Source organism: Heterodontus francisci, chromosome 22 (assembly GCF_036365525.1).
Source record: "Heterodontus francisci isolate sHetFra1 chromosome 22, sHetFra1.hap1, whole genome shotgun sequence".
In the NCBI taxonomy this organism is placed as follows: Eukaryota; Metazoa; Chordata; class Chondrichthyes; order Heterodontiformes; family Heterodontidae; genus Heterodontus; species Heterodontus francisci.
In genome coordinates this window covers 62894734-62912516 of record NC_090392.1, presented here as the reverse complement: position 1 = coordinate 62912516, position 17783 = coordinate 62894734, and the positions used below count along the sequence as shown (strand labels likewise).

Below are 17783 nucleotides of genomic sequence, written 5' to 3'. Positions count from 1 at the left end.
GTTGACATCCAGAATTAAAATGGTGCCAAATGGTTGCTGTTGTAGCCTGTAGCTGGCAATAATTTCCAGAGTTTTAGACCATAACTGTCATGTTTCCATGAACATATCGGGTTCTTTTTAAAGAAGAACTATAACCCAAATGAGGGGTATTTTACTTTGAATAAACACTTGCTTTCTGCACTGCTGAGCATTATGTTTGGGGCAATCTTGCTTTTAAATAAACTGGAAAAATACAGTGCTAAATGATTGGGTTGTAGCATTAAAATGAACATGATAACTGAACAACAACCAATCTCTTCCCACATTTGTTTAACTAGCACTATCTTTGTGAAGTTTCATTCCAGGGCTCGGGAGAGCGTACAAGGACAGAGACTTCGTCTGCTAATGCCTCCATGGCTGAACGAGCTATCAGTACTCCTGATCGTAAGTGCAGTCTTACAGTCCTGCATTTGAATAATAATTGATAAAATAATGACACTGTTGGGTGGTGGTGTGGGCCAATGCTGGGAAGGGAGTGAACAAGGAAGACAGTTTCTTGCAGGCGCTCTCATCACAAGTGTGGACCTCAGTACAATGGCCTGCTGTTATCCAATGTCTCAACCTGATGTCTTGAAATTAAACCAATACCAATTTCTGCCTCTAGAAAAAATTAACTATTGGATCATGATTTATTTTGAAACGTATATTGCAGCTGCCAAAATGAATTATCAGTACATTTCTAATGAAACTCAGAACAGCGCATATGTTCATTCTGTGTGCTCAGGAGAAAAGAGATGTTTACCTGTACTTACAATAAAATATATTTGGTGAAAAAATTGCTTTAAAAATACCACACGAGGAGAAACTTGTTGACTGTAGCAATAGAATAATTGGACTTGTGTTAAAGTCTCCACATTGACAAATAAGTAGAACTTAGCAAATTCTCATGTAAGCCTAATGGCCGAGAGAAAAGCAAATACCATATTGTGAAGCAGCATTGATGGCAGTGAAGAGTCGGCAGAACTTAATAGCTCACCCACCAAATGTACGGAAAGTGTGGCAGTGAGAAACAACAGGACATGGAGAGGCACTTGCGTATTTTAGAAGTTTCACTCTAAAGAATTGAGAACTGAAAAGTAATTAGTTTGGGTTTTAATCCATATTCTGTGAGTAAAATTTATATAGAACAATCCAGCAAATGATGATGTAACTGTACTAGAGCGAAAGAACTTTAATTTATATAGTACCTTCACATCCTCAGGACCTCTGAAGTACTGAAGCCAATGAAGGACTTCTTGAAGTGTAGGCATTACTGCAATGCAGGGAAACGCAGCAGGGTCCCATAAACAGCAATAAAATAAATAACTAATTTGTTTTAATGATATTTGAGGGATAAACATTGGATAGGACATGAGACAACTCCCTTGTGCTTCTTCCAATAGTACCATGGACTCTCTTAGGCCCATCTGAGAGCAAGAGTCAGTACTTAGGCATTTCAGTAAGAAATAGGTTGTGTGCTTTTAGTGGGCTAAGTGGCCAGTTTTATATGTAAGCATCTACAAAGTGTGGCATTTCTGCTGACTTGCTCTCCATTGGAGATGACATTCTCTATATGCTATTTGCAGCATTGGGGTATTTTTTGCAGAAAGGTGTTTTAAACAGTTTTGAATTATGCTGAGCACTTTTAACTTGTCTTTTTTCCAGCAGATGGCACTCTCATCTTTCTATAACCTCGAGATCCAAATTCAACAGTTAACTGATCTTATTCCTTGATCACAATTGGCCCACCTGCTTGTCACCAGAGTTTCATTTGAGATGATGTAGAAAACTATATTAAAAACACTTCAGTTTTAGGATCTGCATTGTACATCTAATGAATATCGGCAGTCATTTTCTACCTTATCCTTCAACAGTGCTGGTCCTTCAGAAGCAAAGAACAGAAAATTGCTTCACCAGTCATAAAATTTCATTGTCCATTTATTTTTATGCTTTGGAGGGCTAGTAACATAATAAACCAAAATGAAAATACTGATGTCTCCTTTCCAAAATTAATATAAGCAAAAATCTCTATATTGTACAGATGGATTTGGTAGGGGAGTGACATTATTAACTGTTGTGTTATTTTCAGCATGAAGTGAAAGCATTAAAGTAGAATTTTGGCATTTACAAATGATGAATGGAGTTAGTGATGTGCACTCATGATTGAGATGAGAATTTATTTGTTGTTTCTCCATAACCACATTCCAGAAGGTCCATGGCCAAATAGTTGGCTGACTTTTGCTGTCTGTGAAGACTATTTGGGGAGATACAGTTGGTTGTTGACACATGTTGAACCTACCCCATTAATAGTTTATCACCTTCAGAAGAAATGAGGAAATCAGTTGAAAAATACTATCATTTTGGGGCACTGAATAGTATGAGCTTGGGAGTTAGATACAGAACAGCAACCTCAGTCTGATTCCTAATGGGTGTGGGACCAATGCATAAACTACCCAATAATTTAGCATAAAATATCAACGTTAGTCAAAAGTGTGCTATTGCCCCCTCCATCCACCATAAGATGGATCTGGTGTCATAAATTGGAATATTACAATTGTGTACAATTAAAACTATAATATTTGAGTCACTTTTAATTTGTCCATTTTCTTTCAGGAACAATTGATAATGTGACCTTTGGTGCAGGAGTCAGCTACATCAGTATAACACAAACACCAACATCTGAAAAGAGTGAGTTTACAGTGTGTGCTGAACTGCATTTTAAAGCAACATATAATATACATTACTTGCAATTAAAATGCCAAACCGTATCCTTTGTATCTTTCTGCTCTTTGTAATTTGTTCATTCTTTGGCCTCCTTGTCTCGAGAGACAATGGGTAAGCGCCTGGAGGTGGTCAGTGGTGTGTGGAGCAGCGCCTGGAGTGGCTATTAAGGCCAATTCTAGAGTGACCGGCTCTTCCACAGGTGCTGCAGAAAAATTTGTTTGTCGGGGCTGTTACACAGTTGGCTCTCTCCTTGCGCCTCTGTCTTTTTTCCTGCCAACTGCTGAGTCTTTTCGACTCGCCACACTTTAACCCCGCCTATATGACTGCCTGCCAGCTCTGGCGAACACTGGCAACTGACTCCCACGACTTGTGATCAATGTCACAGGACTTCATGTCGCGTTTGCAGATGTCTTTAAAGCGGAGACATGGACGGCCGGTGGGTCTGATACCAGTGGCGAGCTCGCTGTACAATGTGTCTTTGGGGATCCTGCCATCTTCCATGCGGCTCACATGGCCAAGCCATCTCAAGCGCCGCTGACTCAGTAGTGTGTATAAGCTGGGGACGTTGGCCGCCTCGAGGACTGCTGTGTTGGAGATAAGGTCCTGTCACCTGATGCCAAGTATTCTCTGGAGGCAGCGAAGATGGAATGAATTGAGAAGTTGCTCTTGGCTGACATACGTTGTCCAGACCTCGCTGCCATAGAGCAAGGTACTGAGGACACCGGCTTGATACACTCAGACTTTTGTGTTCCGTGTCAGTGCGCCATTTTCCCACACTCTCTTGGCCAGTCTGGACATTTGTAGACGTAACATTTTTCAACTACAGTATAGGATTGTAGTTCTGAATAATATTTTGTATAAAAAGGGTGTGTAAGACAGCTTGAGGGAGGAGAGATAATGTTAACAACTCGATGTGTTTAATTCAATATGTAAATTTGAATATATGTAAAAATAGTTTTGAATGCTTAGCTAATTAGAAAACTAATCGGAGGTTTGGAAATTTAGTCTGTTTCGTTTAGAATATCAACTACTTTTTTTAAGCTTACTTTCTATAAAATGATTAATAAGTAAAGGATAATCAGTGTTTGTTACTTCCTGGTTTGCTCTCTGAGAATTCTTTAATGTGATTGGCTACTTAGCCTGCTGGATGGCATCACTGTTGCTGGACACCAGAGATTCTCTATATATAGCTGGTGCCAGAATGAAATTAACTTCGGAAAAGGTGAAATCCACGCCACAGACCACGCTAGATCTTAGTGGGCAGCATTCTTTGAGGTCAGCGGCAACGTTATCACTTTGCCACTGACTGTGAAATCATGCCCTGGATATCTGGAACAAAACTCACTGAATTATTGGTGTATTGAAATACTGTCCTGTTTGGACATGGATGCTGAAAAGAAGGTTGAAAAGAGTAATTTTAGTAATGAATAATCTTATTGGCTTTAACTTTTGGGTAGAGACATTTTTTTTCTCCACGTTTCTGCTGTAGCTTCTTTGCTAATCATTAATTTAAAATATTGATAAATTGTCTAGAATACTGGGTTCAGAGGCTTTTGAAGTAATAGCTGAAAGGGTAGCAACTGTGAAAGAAATCAGTTTTTAAAAAAAACAAAAATCTTAAGTTACTAACCAAAGCACTTTGGGGAATATAGTTCAGCATAGTATTTCAGATTCTGTTTTGAAAGTAAAATTATAGTTATAGTGATGATTTAGTTCTTAATTAGTATAAAATATGCCTTGGGTAAAGAGTGGGGAGGAACAATGGAAGAATGCACTGTTCCTTCAATAGTGTCGGGATAAATTTTTCATCTGCACTACTGGCAAAATGATCCATCAGTAGATGGGGAAAAAAGGCTGAAGCTCTGCATAAAATTAAAAATGAGTTATGCTTCTAACATGAGACTGAATGCATAAGTTTAAATCTCTTGGGTGTGTATACATATTAGTGAATCTTCTCAGGATATTAATTGATTTAGTGCCAGCATAATTGCATGATGAAAGTTTTAATTATAATTTTTCTCCTCTTTTATGATTCTGCTGACTGAACTAAGTATTTAAAAGAAAGGGCTAATCCTTTATTTCTCACTAACAGGTAAAGGACATTCACAAGAAGAGCAGAAAAACGTGCTGTGCCTAATGTCCCCAGATAAACCGTAAGTAAATAGTAGGAAGCAGTCTTTGGGTCTTCGGCACCAGATGTTCAAATCCCTTTATGATATTTTTGAAAGTGGATTAAGAAATTTGGCTCTGAATCCAAAAGGCAAAGATTTAGAAGGCATAAAAACAAGAAATGCTGGAACCACTCAGCAGGTCTGGCAGCATCTGTGGAAAGAGAAGCAGAGTTAACGTTTCGGGTCAGTGACCCTTCTTCGGAACTTTCTTTTATTAAGATTTAGAAGGCCTTGTTCACATTTTGGAATACTTTTGATGGCATAACACAGGGTTATAAAACTTATTGCCTTACATTTAACATGGCACTGACAAGTTTGAGTATTTGCCTATTCCTCTGAGCTAATAACTTAAACAGACGGGCCCATAATTTGCTGTCAAAATAATGGTAAGATTAAGGGTGTTCACTGTTATTTATATGCAAATGCTACAGCAACTTCAGGTGAGGGAAGATTTGAGATTAAATGAGGAAATTCAGAAGTTTCTGACAGGATGCCCTGTTCCACCATTAGCTTTGTTGAAAGCGGTACCTTGGTGTCTCATTCATTGTTAAAATGCATTGAATAGCCTGACGTTGTTGGACTTGCACCATAGGTATGAAGTTAACTCGCCACAGAAAATTTTGTCCATTTTTAGTCTAGGTACCCTTTTAACGATGTGATTGACAGGAAGTAATGAACAATCTCTGGCACTGAAAATTAACTATAAGTTAACGACAAGTTAATTTTGAAATAAACTGGGGCACGCTGTCAGAAACAGTACACTTCAGTTAACAGGAGTCACGTTCCTTCAGGTTTTAATTGGAGTTTTTAAAAAATATAAAAATTTTTAAGTTACATTTTTTTTTAACACTTTCTCTCTCCCTCTTAAAGATTAGATTACCTCTTTATTTCTCTTTCTGTACCTGATTTGACATTGAATTTACCCACTATAATTGACACTTCCTTCTCAGTCCTTGTGCTGTTAATTTCACAATTCTTCAATCTGATTATTTAACGACATGCACACTTGCTCATCGTGTTCACTCTGGTCTCCCTCACCGTACTGTTATTAGCAATTTACCATTCAAAAGTCTAAATGCGCAAGGGCAGGTCTAACTATATTCACTCCTGCAGAAAAATATGTTCCACAATCTTTTCTTTTTAGTAAGCCACTTGCTGCAGTGCTCCTCCGCTTCTCCTCTTAAGGCAAATGTGCTTGGCGAGTCACCACCCATAGTTGTCCCCCATCTGTGGTGCTGACCACTTTCTTTAGTTATCATTTTCTTGCAAAAAATTATAGAGAAATTAGAGTACAGAAACAGGCCAGTTGATTTCCTCTGGAGACCTTCTCTCTCCCACCTCATAGTCCCCCAACCCCAAACAACCCGCTTCTGCCTCCTTCCAAAAATCCACAAACAGGACTGTCCTGGTAGACTCATTGGGCTGAATTTTACAGACCCTCCCGACGTGGGGCGTGGGTGGAAAATGCCTCTGGGAGAGGGCCGCCATGCACCCCAATACCATAAGGTCTGAGTCCGATATTGTTGGCGGTTCCCCCTGTCACTCAGCAACAGGATCACTATTAACATATGTAAATAAATATTTAAAAAAACAGGTAATAAATATCCACCACTTGCTTTCCCACCATCTGTCCCGGTGTGATCTTCGTGCTGTTGGCCGGTAGTCCCGCGCATTCAGATCCCCACCCGGGGAGCTGAGGAGGAACACTGGTGAGGAGGGGGGAGCAAGTAAGTTTCTCTGGGGTGGGGAGCGGGGCCAAAGTCATATCATTGGTGTATGGGTTGGTGGGAAGGGTTATAGTTTAAAGTTTATGCACTTTGGGGTGGGGGAAAGTTAGGTGGGCGAGGGAAGTGTTTTTTTTTTTGGGGGGGGGTGGCGGGGGAAGAGGGCAAGTAATTAGTTTTATGGTTATTGGGGGGTGGTGGGAGAGGGGCAATTTAAATGGATTTTAATTTTATTATTGCCTGTTTTTTTAAATATTTAAATTGAATGGTAGGGCTCAAAACCCTTTGGAAGTGGCGTCAGCGTCTGCACATAGGCAGCTGGCACAATTGTTACAGACAGACAGCCTGCCACCGCCCCCCCCCCCCACCCCCAAATCAGGGGGAGGGGTGGCAGCGCCCCGGCTATTTAAATCAGCCACCGCGCTTAATATCGCGGCAGCTCCGCGCATGCGTTTTCGCCTGCCATCGAAATAATTTTCTGCCTATTGTTTCAGCCTGTTCCTGTCCCACTAAACGTATTTCTTCCTATCATGTCTTTTTTCTCCTTGTCCAGTCTCTTCCCACTTACATCCGTGACTCTTTGGCATCTTTTGTCATTTCAACAATTTCCAGTTTCCAGGCCCTAACAATTTTTACAATGGCCGTCCAATCTCTCTACATCTCCATCCTCTACCAGGATGGTCTGAGGACTCTCCACTTCTTCCTTGAACAGAGGTCTAGCCAGTCCCCATCCACCTCCACCTGGCTGAATTTGTTCTCAAATTGAACAACTTCTCCTTCGATTCCACTCAGTCCCTTCAAATAAAAGGTGTTTCTATAGATACTCACATGGGTCCCAGTTATGCCTGTCTTTTTGTAGGGTATGTTGAACATTTCTTCTTCCAGTCCTACTCAGGCCCCTGCCCCAACTCTTTTTTTTCCAGTACATTAATGACTGTATTGGTGCTGTTTCCTCAGCCGGAACTGGAAAACTTCAACTTTGCTTCCAATTTCCACCCTTCTCTCACCTTTATGTGGTCCATCTCCATTACTTCCCTTCCCCTTCTCGATGTCTTTGCCTCCATTTCTGGGGATAGGCTGTTTACGAATATTTATTATAAGCCCCTTGACTCCCACAGCTACCTTGACTACACTTCCTCATACTTTGCCTCCTGTAAGGACTCCATTCCATTCTCCCAGTTTCTCCGCATCCGTTGCATCTGTTCTGATGATGTAACCTTCCACAACAGCGCTTCTGATATGTCTTCCTTTTTCCTCGACCAAGGATTTTCACCCATCTGCCCCCACTCTGGTTGACAGGGCTCTTGACCATATCAGACCCATTTCCTGCACTTCTGCCCTTACCCTCCCTCCCAGAATTGAGATAGGGTCCCCCTTGTCCTCACTTTCCACCCCACCAGACTCCACATCCAAAGGATCATCCTCTGCCATGTCTGCCACTTCCAGCATGATGCCACTAGCAAACACGCATTCCCCTCCCCTGTCAGCATTCCAAAGGGATTGCTCCTTCCACAACACCCTGGTCCACTCCCCCAACACCCTGTCCCCTTTCCACAGCACCTGGCTGTGCAAGCACAGGAGGTGTAAAACCTGCCCTATTACCTCCTCTCTCCTCACCATCCAAGATCCCAAATGTTCCTTCCAGGTGAAGCAGCGATTTACTTGTACTTCTTTCAATTTAGTATACTCTATTCGCGCTTACAATGCGGTCTCCTCCACACTGGGGAGACCAAATACAGATTGGGTGACTGCTTTGTGGAATACCTCCGCTCAGCCTGCAAGCATGACCCTGAGCTTCCAGTTGCTTGCCATTTTAATTCACTGCCTCGCTCTCGCGCATGCATTTCTGTCCTCTGCATCCTGCAGCATTCCAGTGAAGCTCAACACAAGATCGAGGAACAGTGTCTCATTTTCTAATTGGGCATTTTGCAGCCTTTTGGACTCAATATTGAGTTCAATACTTTCAGACCATGACCTGGTCTTAATCTTGTTTTTCACGTTTTTGCTTTCAGACAGAGCTGTTTATTATTCTGCAATTAACATTCTCTCTGGGCAAATGTTTTGTCTTTTACTACAACTATTAGCACTCCCGTTGCCTTTTATTCCATTACATCTATGTCATTTAATCTCTTCTGCCCTATCACAGCCTTTCCCTTTTGTTCTTCTTCCTCCCCCTCCCCCCTTTCATTTGCTCGAAACCTATTACATTTCTAACCTTTGCCAGTTCTGATTGTCGACGTGAACCATTAACTCTGTTTCTCTCCCCACAGATGCTGCCAGACCTGCTGAGTATTTCCAGCACTTTCTATTTTTATTATTTTAGTTGGCCTGTTCAAGGAAGAAGTGGAGAGCCCACAGACCATCCTGGTGGTGGTGGAGGTGTAGGGAGATTGGACTTCCATGTTGAAAAGGAGGCCTGTTGGTGTTATTTTCCACATGAACAGTCATTTTAATCCCATAAGCCACTCTGTTCCCATAATCCCTTTACCCTTCAACCACCAATTTTTCAATGCAATTCAGGTGGGTTCGACAATTCCTCCAGTTTATTGCCCAGGCCATGAATTTAAAAATGATCTCTCTCTCTCTCATTTTAATTTTCGATTCCTCTTGCCATAAAACCCAGTATTCCATTAGATTTATTTAATGACCTCATCCACTTGAGGTACTGCTTTTAATGTCTTGGGATCCTCAACCTGCAAATCCCCATGCTCTTCCACATTGAATCCTCAGGAAGAAATTGCTTCAAACTTGTTATAGAGGATAATTTGCTCAGGGTATTCCTGCTCTAATTTATTCCTTCTCACTTCCCTAGTGTACCTGTGCCAGGTCTCCATCCTTCTGTGAGGTGACTCTTGAAACAAGTTTCTCACATTGAGATCTTGAGCTCTAGTAATCTCAGTTGGAGAAGCATCCTCTATTTTTATCTGCCATTCTTACAATAAATGTTAGTTAAGTTACCATTAAATTTATATTATTTACTGAAGTATCAGTTAAACTGTTCTGGCTCTCCTTAAATTCCTATTATAGAAATGTTTACACTTCTGTAGCCATCTTGCTCCCTGATGAGATCAATCTGGTGTGCTCTTGCTATTTTTTCACTTTATATTCCCTACGAGTTTCAGCTGCTGAGTCAGCCTGACGATTGAATCAATTAAATGGCACTGAACTAGTGACTACTACTTGTTAATTGCCAGTGCACTACATTTGCACAGGTTTAAATTTCAAGTTAAAGAGGGGGGGAAACCACAAGATGTTCTGAATTACTTGAATCATAGAAACTTACACTGCACAGAAGGAGGCCATTCAACCCAGAGTACCTGTGCTGGCTCTTCTGAAGAGGAGTTGTGCTCAGTCCCACATCCTTGTTTTTGTCTGTAACCATGTAAGGGGATCATGAGGGGGGAAAATGGCGTAGAGGTAGATGATCGGCCATGATCTGTTTGAATGGCGGAGCTGGTTCAATGGACCAAATGGCCTACTCCTCCTATTTCCTATGATCAAGTATCTGCCCAATTTCCTTTTAAAAAAATTTATAGAATCAACTACCACCACCTTTTTAGGTACGGTGTTTCAGATTCCAACAACTTTGAGTGAAAAGATTTCTCATCTCTCCTCTAGATTTTTACTAATGATTTTAAATCTGTTACTAACTCACCCACCAGAGAAGATAGTTTTTTGCTATAATACTCTTACCTGCAAGTTTGGATATACAACATTCTATTCCTTAATCCACGTGACTTATACAGTGAAAAACTAAGGCACCAGTACAGTTCCATGGGGAACATCACTGGTCACATTCCACCAATCAGAATGCTTCCTAATTTCTGTCTCCTACCTTGCAATGAATTATTAACAGTATCCTAGATAGAGTGATAGGGGCCTAATGGATGCTGCAGTGGTGGGTGGGGGGGGATCTCTGGTGCTTTTGGAGAGACAAGAGATGATGAGCTAGATGAACTTCCTTATCCAAAGTATCTTGTGATCACTTCAAACGTGCCTTGCTGGTCATTTCAACACTCCCTGCACACCCCCCACCCCTGCTCTCCATGCCAATATTTCTGTTTTTGGCCTGCTCCAGTGTTCCAGTGAACTTCAACGCAAGCTTGAGGAGCAGCACCTGATCTTTCAATTAAGCACTCTACAGCCTTGCTGACAGAACACTGAGCTCAATAACTTCAGAACATGACTGGCCTTTTTTTAAGATTTTATTTTTTAACCATGTGCCTGCTTTTCATGTAGTCAGAGCTGCTCTTTATTCTGCTATTAACACTCTCTGGACTAATGCTTTGTGTTTCAGCACAAACATTAACACTCTTTGCCTTTGTCCCAGGACGGCTTTGTTATTTAATCTCCCTCTGCCCTATCAAACATCTTCCCCTTTGTTCTCTCCCCCAGCCCCCTCCTTTTCACTTGCTTAAAACCTAATTCTTTTCTAACCTTTCCCAGTTCTGATGATAGAGCACAAACCTGAAACGTTAACTTTGCTTCTCTCTCCACAGATGCTGCCAGACCTGCAGCGTAATTCCAGCATTTTTTGTTTTTATTTCAGATTTCCAGCATCTGCAGTATTTTGCTTTTATATTATGCCTTGTGCCAAATAGACATCTAAGGCTATTAAATAAATATAGGACTGAATTTTATACTCCTGCTGCTGGCGAAAACAGCAGGTGGGCCACACATTGCGGAGCGGCCCCAATATTAAGCGCTGCGGCTCATTTAAATAGGTGGGGTAAGCCACCTGTGCGTAGGTGTTGACACCATTTGTAAATGCCTGCGAGAGCTACCGTTCAATTTAAATATTTAAAGAAACAGTTAATATGAAAAAATTAAATATTTATTTTTCTCCTCCCACCCCAATAACCATAAAATTACTTGCCCACTTCTCCTCTCCCCCCCGCCCCCTAACACTTAATTGACCACCTGACTTTCCCCCCCCCCCCCATAAAGTGCATAAACTTTAACCTAAAACCCTTCCCACTACCCCATACACTAGTAATGTTTCTTTGACCCCGTTTGCACCCTTCCTGCACTGAGAAACTTACCTCCTCCTCCCCGCCCCCGCCAGTGTTCTGCCTCGTTTTCCCAGATGGGGATTTGAAGGCACAGGAGTGCCAGCCAGCAGCATGAAGATCGCGCAGGGACAGTCGGCGGCAGTCTAATTAAAATCAATTATTTAATTATAATTTATTTATATATTTAAAGGGCAGTCCTGCCGCCAAGAGGCCTCGCTGCTGCCGGCAATATCTAGCCGGGCCCACCCAGCGTTGGGGTGCATGGCAGACCCCTCCCGGCAGCATTTTCTGTCCCCAACCCCACCACCCCCCTGGGGTGGGGGTCTGTAAAATTCAGCCCATAATGTGTGGCTTAAGTTAGGCAATAAACAATTTATTGAAGCAAAATCAAAATACTGCCGATGCTGCCAGAGCTGTTGAGTATTTCCAGCATTTTCTGTTTTTACTTCAGATTTTCAGTATCTGCAGAGAGAGAGAAACAGTTAAAATTTCAGGTCAATGACCTTTCATCAGAACTAAAAATGTAATCGGTTTTAAATAGGTCAAATGGGGGAGGATGGAAAAAGAACAAAATGGGTCTATGGTGGAAGAGAGGAGATAATTAATGACTAAAGAGTTGGCGGGATAAAGCCAGAGGGCATAGTAATGGGACAAGTAAAGATACAAAAGATGTGTGCAGAGGAGGGGTGAATGGCAGAATAATGAACAGTTGCTGCTTGAAAGCAAAAACAAGAGAAAGGATGAAGACTGAAACCTGCTAAGAAAAGGAAACAAAATGGTGGGCAGAGATCAGTCTGAAATTGTCAAAACTCGCTGAGTTCGGAAGGCTGTAATGTGCCTAATCGAAAGATGAGATGTTGTTCCTTGAGCTTACATTGGAACACTGTAGGACACAGGCAGACACGTCACCATGAGAGCAAGGTGGAGAATTAAAATGGCAGGCCACTAGAAGCTAAGGGTCATCCTTGCGGATTAAACTGAGATGTTCTGCAAAGTGATCACCCACTCTGCATTTGGTCTCCCTAATATAGACCAACATTGTGAGCAGTGAATACAGTATATTAAATTGAATGAAGTACACATAAATCGCTGTTTCACCTGGATGGAGTGTATGGGGCCTTGGACAGTGAGGAGGGAAAAGGTAAATGGACAGATGTTGCATCTTTTGTGCTTGCATGGGAAGGGGACAGGCGATAGAGTGGACCAGGGTGTTGCGGAAGGAATGGTCCCTTCAGATTGCTGGGAGGGAAGGGAAGATGTGTTTGGTGGTGACATCACACTGGAGGATGATCCATTGAATACAGAGGCTGGTGGAGTGGAAGGTATGACAAGGGGAACACTGTAGTGGTTCTGGGGTGAGAGCAGAAGTGCAGGCAAGGGGTCAGACACTGAGGGCCCTGTCAACCACGATTTGTTGGTGGTGGTGGGAGGAATCCTCTGTTGAGGAAAAAGGAAGAAATATCAAGTGCTGGTGTAGAAGATTGTCATCAGAACACTCATAACAGAGATGGTGAAAGTGAGGGAATGGAATGGAGTCCTTATAGGAAGCAGGGGTGACAAAGTGCAGTCGAGACCTGTGGGAGTCGGCAGGCTTATAATGAATATTGATAAGTCTCCATTTCTGTGGATGGGCTGAGAAGATGAAGATGGACCATGTGAAGGTGAGAGAAGGGTGGAAATTGGAAGTAAAGTTGAAATTTTCCAGTTCGGGGCAAGAACAGGAAACTGCACCGATAGTCAAAAATATACTGGAAAAAGTTGAGCGAGGGGGACCCCCCCCCCACCCCGCCATAGACCAGGAACAAGGAATGTTCAACATATCCCAGATCTAATGCGGGTACCCATAGCAAATCTTTTATTTCGAGCAAGTGAGATGAGTTAAAGGAGAAGTTGTTCAATGTGACAAGAAGTTCAGTCAGGCGGAGGATGGAAACTGGTTGGATCTCTGTTCAAGGAAGAAGCAGAGAGCCCTCAGATACTCCTAGTGGGGGAATGGAGGTCTAGAGAAATTGGACGTCCATAGCGAAGAGGTCAAGGCCAGGATATTGGAAACTGGTAGTCATAGATGTAGGCCAGGTGGTTGAAGTTTCAGTAGGGGACTCCTTTGGGAATAGTGATCACAATTCCGTAAGTTTTAGAATACTCATGGACAAAGCCGAGAGTGGTCCTAAAGGAAGAGTGCTACATTGGGGGAAGGCCAACTATACCAAAATTCGGCAGGAGCTGGGAAATGTAGATTGGGAGCAGCTGTTTGAAGGTAAATCCACATTTGATATGTGGGAGGCTTTTAAAGAGAGGTTGATTAGCGTGCAGGAGAGACATGTTCCTGTGAAAATGAGGGATAGAGATGGCAAGATTAGGGAACCATGGATGACAGGTGAAATTTGTGAGACTAGCTAAGAGGAAAAAGGAAGCATACATAAGGTCTAGGCGGCTGAAGAAAGACGAAGCTTTGAAAGAATATCGGGAATGTAGGACCAATCTGAAACGAGGAATTAAGAAGGCTAAAAGGGGGCGTGAAATATCTTTAGCAAACAGGGTTAAGGAAAATCCCAAAGCCTTTTATTCATATATAAGGAGCAAGAGGGTAACTGGAGAAAGGATTGGCCCACTCAAGGACAAAGGAGGAAAGTTATGCGTGGAGTCAGAGAAAATGGGTGAGATTCTAAACGAGTATTTTGCATCGGTATTCACCGAGGAGAGGGACATGACGGATGTTGAGGTTAGGGACAGATGTTTGATTACTCTAGGTCAAGTCGGCATAAGGAGGGAGAAAGTGTTGGGTATTCTAAAAGGCATTAAGGTGGACAAGTCCCCAGGTCTGGATGGGATCTATCCCAGGTTACTGAGAGAAGCGAGAGAGGAAATAGCTGGGGCCTTAACAGATATCTTTGCAGCATCCTTAAACACGGGTGAGGTCCCGGAGGACTGCTAATGTTGTCCCCTTGTTTAAGAAGGGTAGCAGGGAAAATCCAGGTAATTATAGACCGGTGAGCCTGACGTCAGTGGTAGGGAAGCTGCTAAGGGATAGGATCTATTCCCATTTGGAAGAAAATGGGCTTATCAGTGATGGGCAACATGGTTTTGTGCAGAGAAGGTCATATCTTACCAACTTAATAGAATTCTTTGAGGAAGTGACAAAGTTGATTGATGAGGGAAGGGCTGTAGATGTCATATACATGGACTTCAGTAAGGCGTTTGATAAGGTTCCCCATGGTAGGTTGATGAAGAAAGTGAAGTCGCATGGGGTCCAGGGTGTACTAGCTAGATGGATAAAGAACTGGCTGGGCAACAGGAGACAGAGAGTAGCAGTGGAAGGGAGTTTCTCAAAATGGAGACGTGTGACCAGTGGTGTTCCACAAGGATCCGTGCTGGGACCACTGTTGTTTGTGATATACATAAATGATTTGGAGGAAAGTATAGGTGGTCTGATTAGCAAGTTTGCAGACGACACTAAGATTGGTGGAGTAGCAGATAGTGAAGGGGACTGTCAGAATACAGCAGAATATAGATAGATTGGAGAGTTGGGCAGATGGAGTTCAATCCGGGCAAATGCGAGGTGATGCATTTTGGAAGATCCAATTCAAGAGTGAACTATACAGTAAATGGAAAAGTCCTGGGGAAAATTGATGTACAGAGAGATTTGGGTGTTCGGGTCCATTGTTCCCTGAAGGTGGCAACGCAGGTCAATAGAGTGGTCAAGAAGGCATATGGCATGCTTTCCTTCATCAGACGGGGTATTGAGTACAAGGGTTGGCAGGTCATGTTACAGTTGTATAAGACTTTGGTTCAGCCACATTTGGAATACTGCGTGATGTTCTGGTCGCCACATTATCAAAAGGATGTGGATGCTTTGGAGAGGGTGCAGAGGAGGTTCACCAGGATGTTGCCTGGTATGGAGGGCGCTAGCTATGAAGAGAGGTTGAGTAGATTAGGATTATTTTCATTAGAAAGATGGAGGTTGAGGGGGGACCTGATTGAGGTGTACAAAATCATGAGAGGTATAGACAGGGTGGATAGCAAGAAGCTTTTTCCCAGAGTGGGGGATTCAATTACTAGGGGTCACTAGTTCAAAGTGAGAGGGGGGTATGCGTGGAAAGTTCTTTACACAGAGGGTGGTGGGTGCCTGGACCACATTGCCAGCGGAGGTGGTAGACACGGGCACGATAGCGTCTTTTAAGATGTATCTAGACAGATACATGAATGGGCAGGAAGCAAAGAGATACAGACCCTTAGAAAATAGGCGACATGTTTAGATAGAGGATCTGGATCGGCGCAGGCTTGGAGGGCTGAAGGGCCTGTTCCTGTGATGTAATTTTCTTTGTAGGACTGGAGAATGGAGGGGGGGAAAAAAGTCAAGATCGGCAGAAATCAGTTCAGTGAGGCAGGGACAGGCTACCAGGGAAGGAGGTAGAAGGGACTGAGGTGGGAAGATCGCCAGAGGCGATGAGGTTATTGACAGTCCTGGATTTTTGGTGGTGGGGTCATGCTCTGATGAGCAGGGAGATGGGACGAAGAGTTGGCATTCAGCCTCTGCCAGGTAGATTTCAGTTTGCCAGACAGCACCGCTCTTGTCAACAGGTTTGACATTAGGGTTTGTTTGAACTATTGAAAACTTTCAATAAGCTGATATTCACAAAAAACAGTGCAGAGGCACAGATGGACTTAAATTCTTATATTGAACAAAATATTTTTTGTCAGTTGTGGTAAAGGCTTCAAAAACGATGGATTTGTTCCCTTAGAGTTCCTCACCCGCGCCAGTGGAACGTGGAGTCACCAGCTACCAGAAAAACAAACCAAACCCAAGGCAGAACAAGGTCGCAGAGGAAATGCCCCCTAATGCCTTCAAACTGAAGCAGAAGTTTACAATTTTGATTGTAGAATTTGTATGTCTTCTTCTGGCTTGCTTGCTGGAATGGCTTCAGGGTGGAGTCCTTGATTTCTCTGCCTAACCCCCAAAAATGTACTGAAGACTTTAAACATTGATTTGCTGCTACAAATTTCATGGCAAAGTCACAGTTCTAATGAGCAACACCACCACTAAAGTTGTCCAGCTGATTTAGTACAGCTTTTGTGGCATTGAGGCTTCTACAGTTGCAGTATATTTCTGAATTGGGCTCTGCTTTGACTCCTCGAAGTGTATTAACACCAAACCGATATGAGCCACTCCAGGAAGCACCTCTTGTTTGGGTGTACACACAAAGCTGGGTTTGTAGATTGGGCAATCCATTTGCTCTGATGTACTTTTGTAAATTTACTACAGACCTGTATCAAACATTTGGAAGTGGAGGTTGTAACAGACGGAGAAACAATTAACATGTAAATAGTCGTTGAAGGTGGAGTATGCCAAATGAGCACAGCTAAAAGGCTGAGTAACTTTTTAAAATTTCCTCTTGTAAATCACATTTTTGCTCCTTCTCAAACTGTCCATGATCATGGCTGTTGCTGTCTGCCATTAATGCCTAGTAAGAAATCCTTCAATTTGTAATATGTATAAAGATTTTTACAAATGTTACAAGCAGTAATATTAAGGGTTGATGACAAACCACTTTTGCTTTGTTCTCATTGTCTATGATTCACAGTTCCTGTTACTGCTTTGCAGCACCTAAACAGCTTATATATCCTCACTCTCAATTGTCAAGTCAGTGACTATTGCCTGACCTGATGAAGCCACATGGTGGTGTTGTGCACTGACTAATGGATGGAACTGGTTACAAAATCACGCACTATACCAGTGGAAGTTCAAATTTTCAGCAAAATTGATGGTGGCTGCAAGGGAAGGGGACAATTTATTAGTCACTATCCAGTGATCCTTCTTGTAAAGTTCATGTAGGTGATCAGATTGGGCTGGGATCTGAAGCTCTTCTAGCATGACAATGACCTATTTACACAATGTTCAAATTCATACATTAATAAGGGAAGGCGCAGAAGGGTTAACTGTATTAGGGATGACAGGGTAGAGTTGTACCTAACTACCTTCCCCATTCATTTCTAGCAAAACAGTGGAAAGATAATCATTTAAATGCAAAATTGCCAGTGAGATTGGAAAGTTGATTTGGATTTTTATTGCACCAGTCGTAAATGGAATTAGTATTTTTCAGAATGTATAAAAGGAATTGGGAGACTTGATAAAT

General features: G+C 42.4%; 1 protein-coding gene across 2 annotated transcripts in view; it reads left to right on the top strand.

Moving 5' to 3' along the window:
- Positions 1-16598, top strand: part of ncapd3 (non-SMC condensin II complex, subunit D3) — a 78756-nt gene extending 62158 nt beyond the window's left edge. For both annotated transcript variants that reach the window (XM_068053919.1, XM_068053918.1), the window contains exons 33-36: positions 334-423; positions 2632-2706; positions 4835-4895; positions 16392-16598. In XM_068053919.1, coding sequence (XP_067910020.1) covers positions 334-423; positions 2632-2706; positions 4835-4895; positions 16392-16503 — 338 coding nt within the window. In that variant the 3' untranslated portion in view covers positions 16504-16598. The remainder of the gene's footprint in view (positions 1-333; positions 424-2631; positions 2707-4834; positions 4896-16391) is intronic.
- The last annotated feature ends 1185 nt before the right edge of the window (positions 16599-17783 follow it).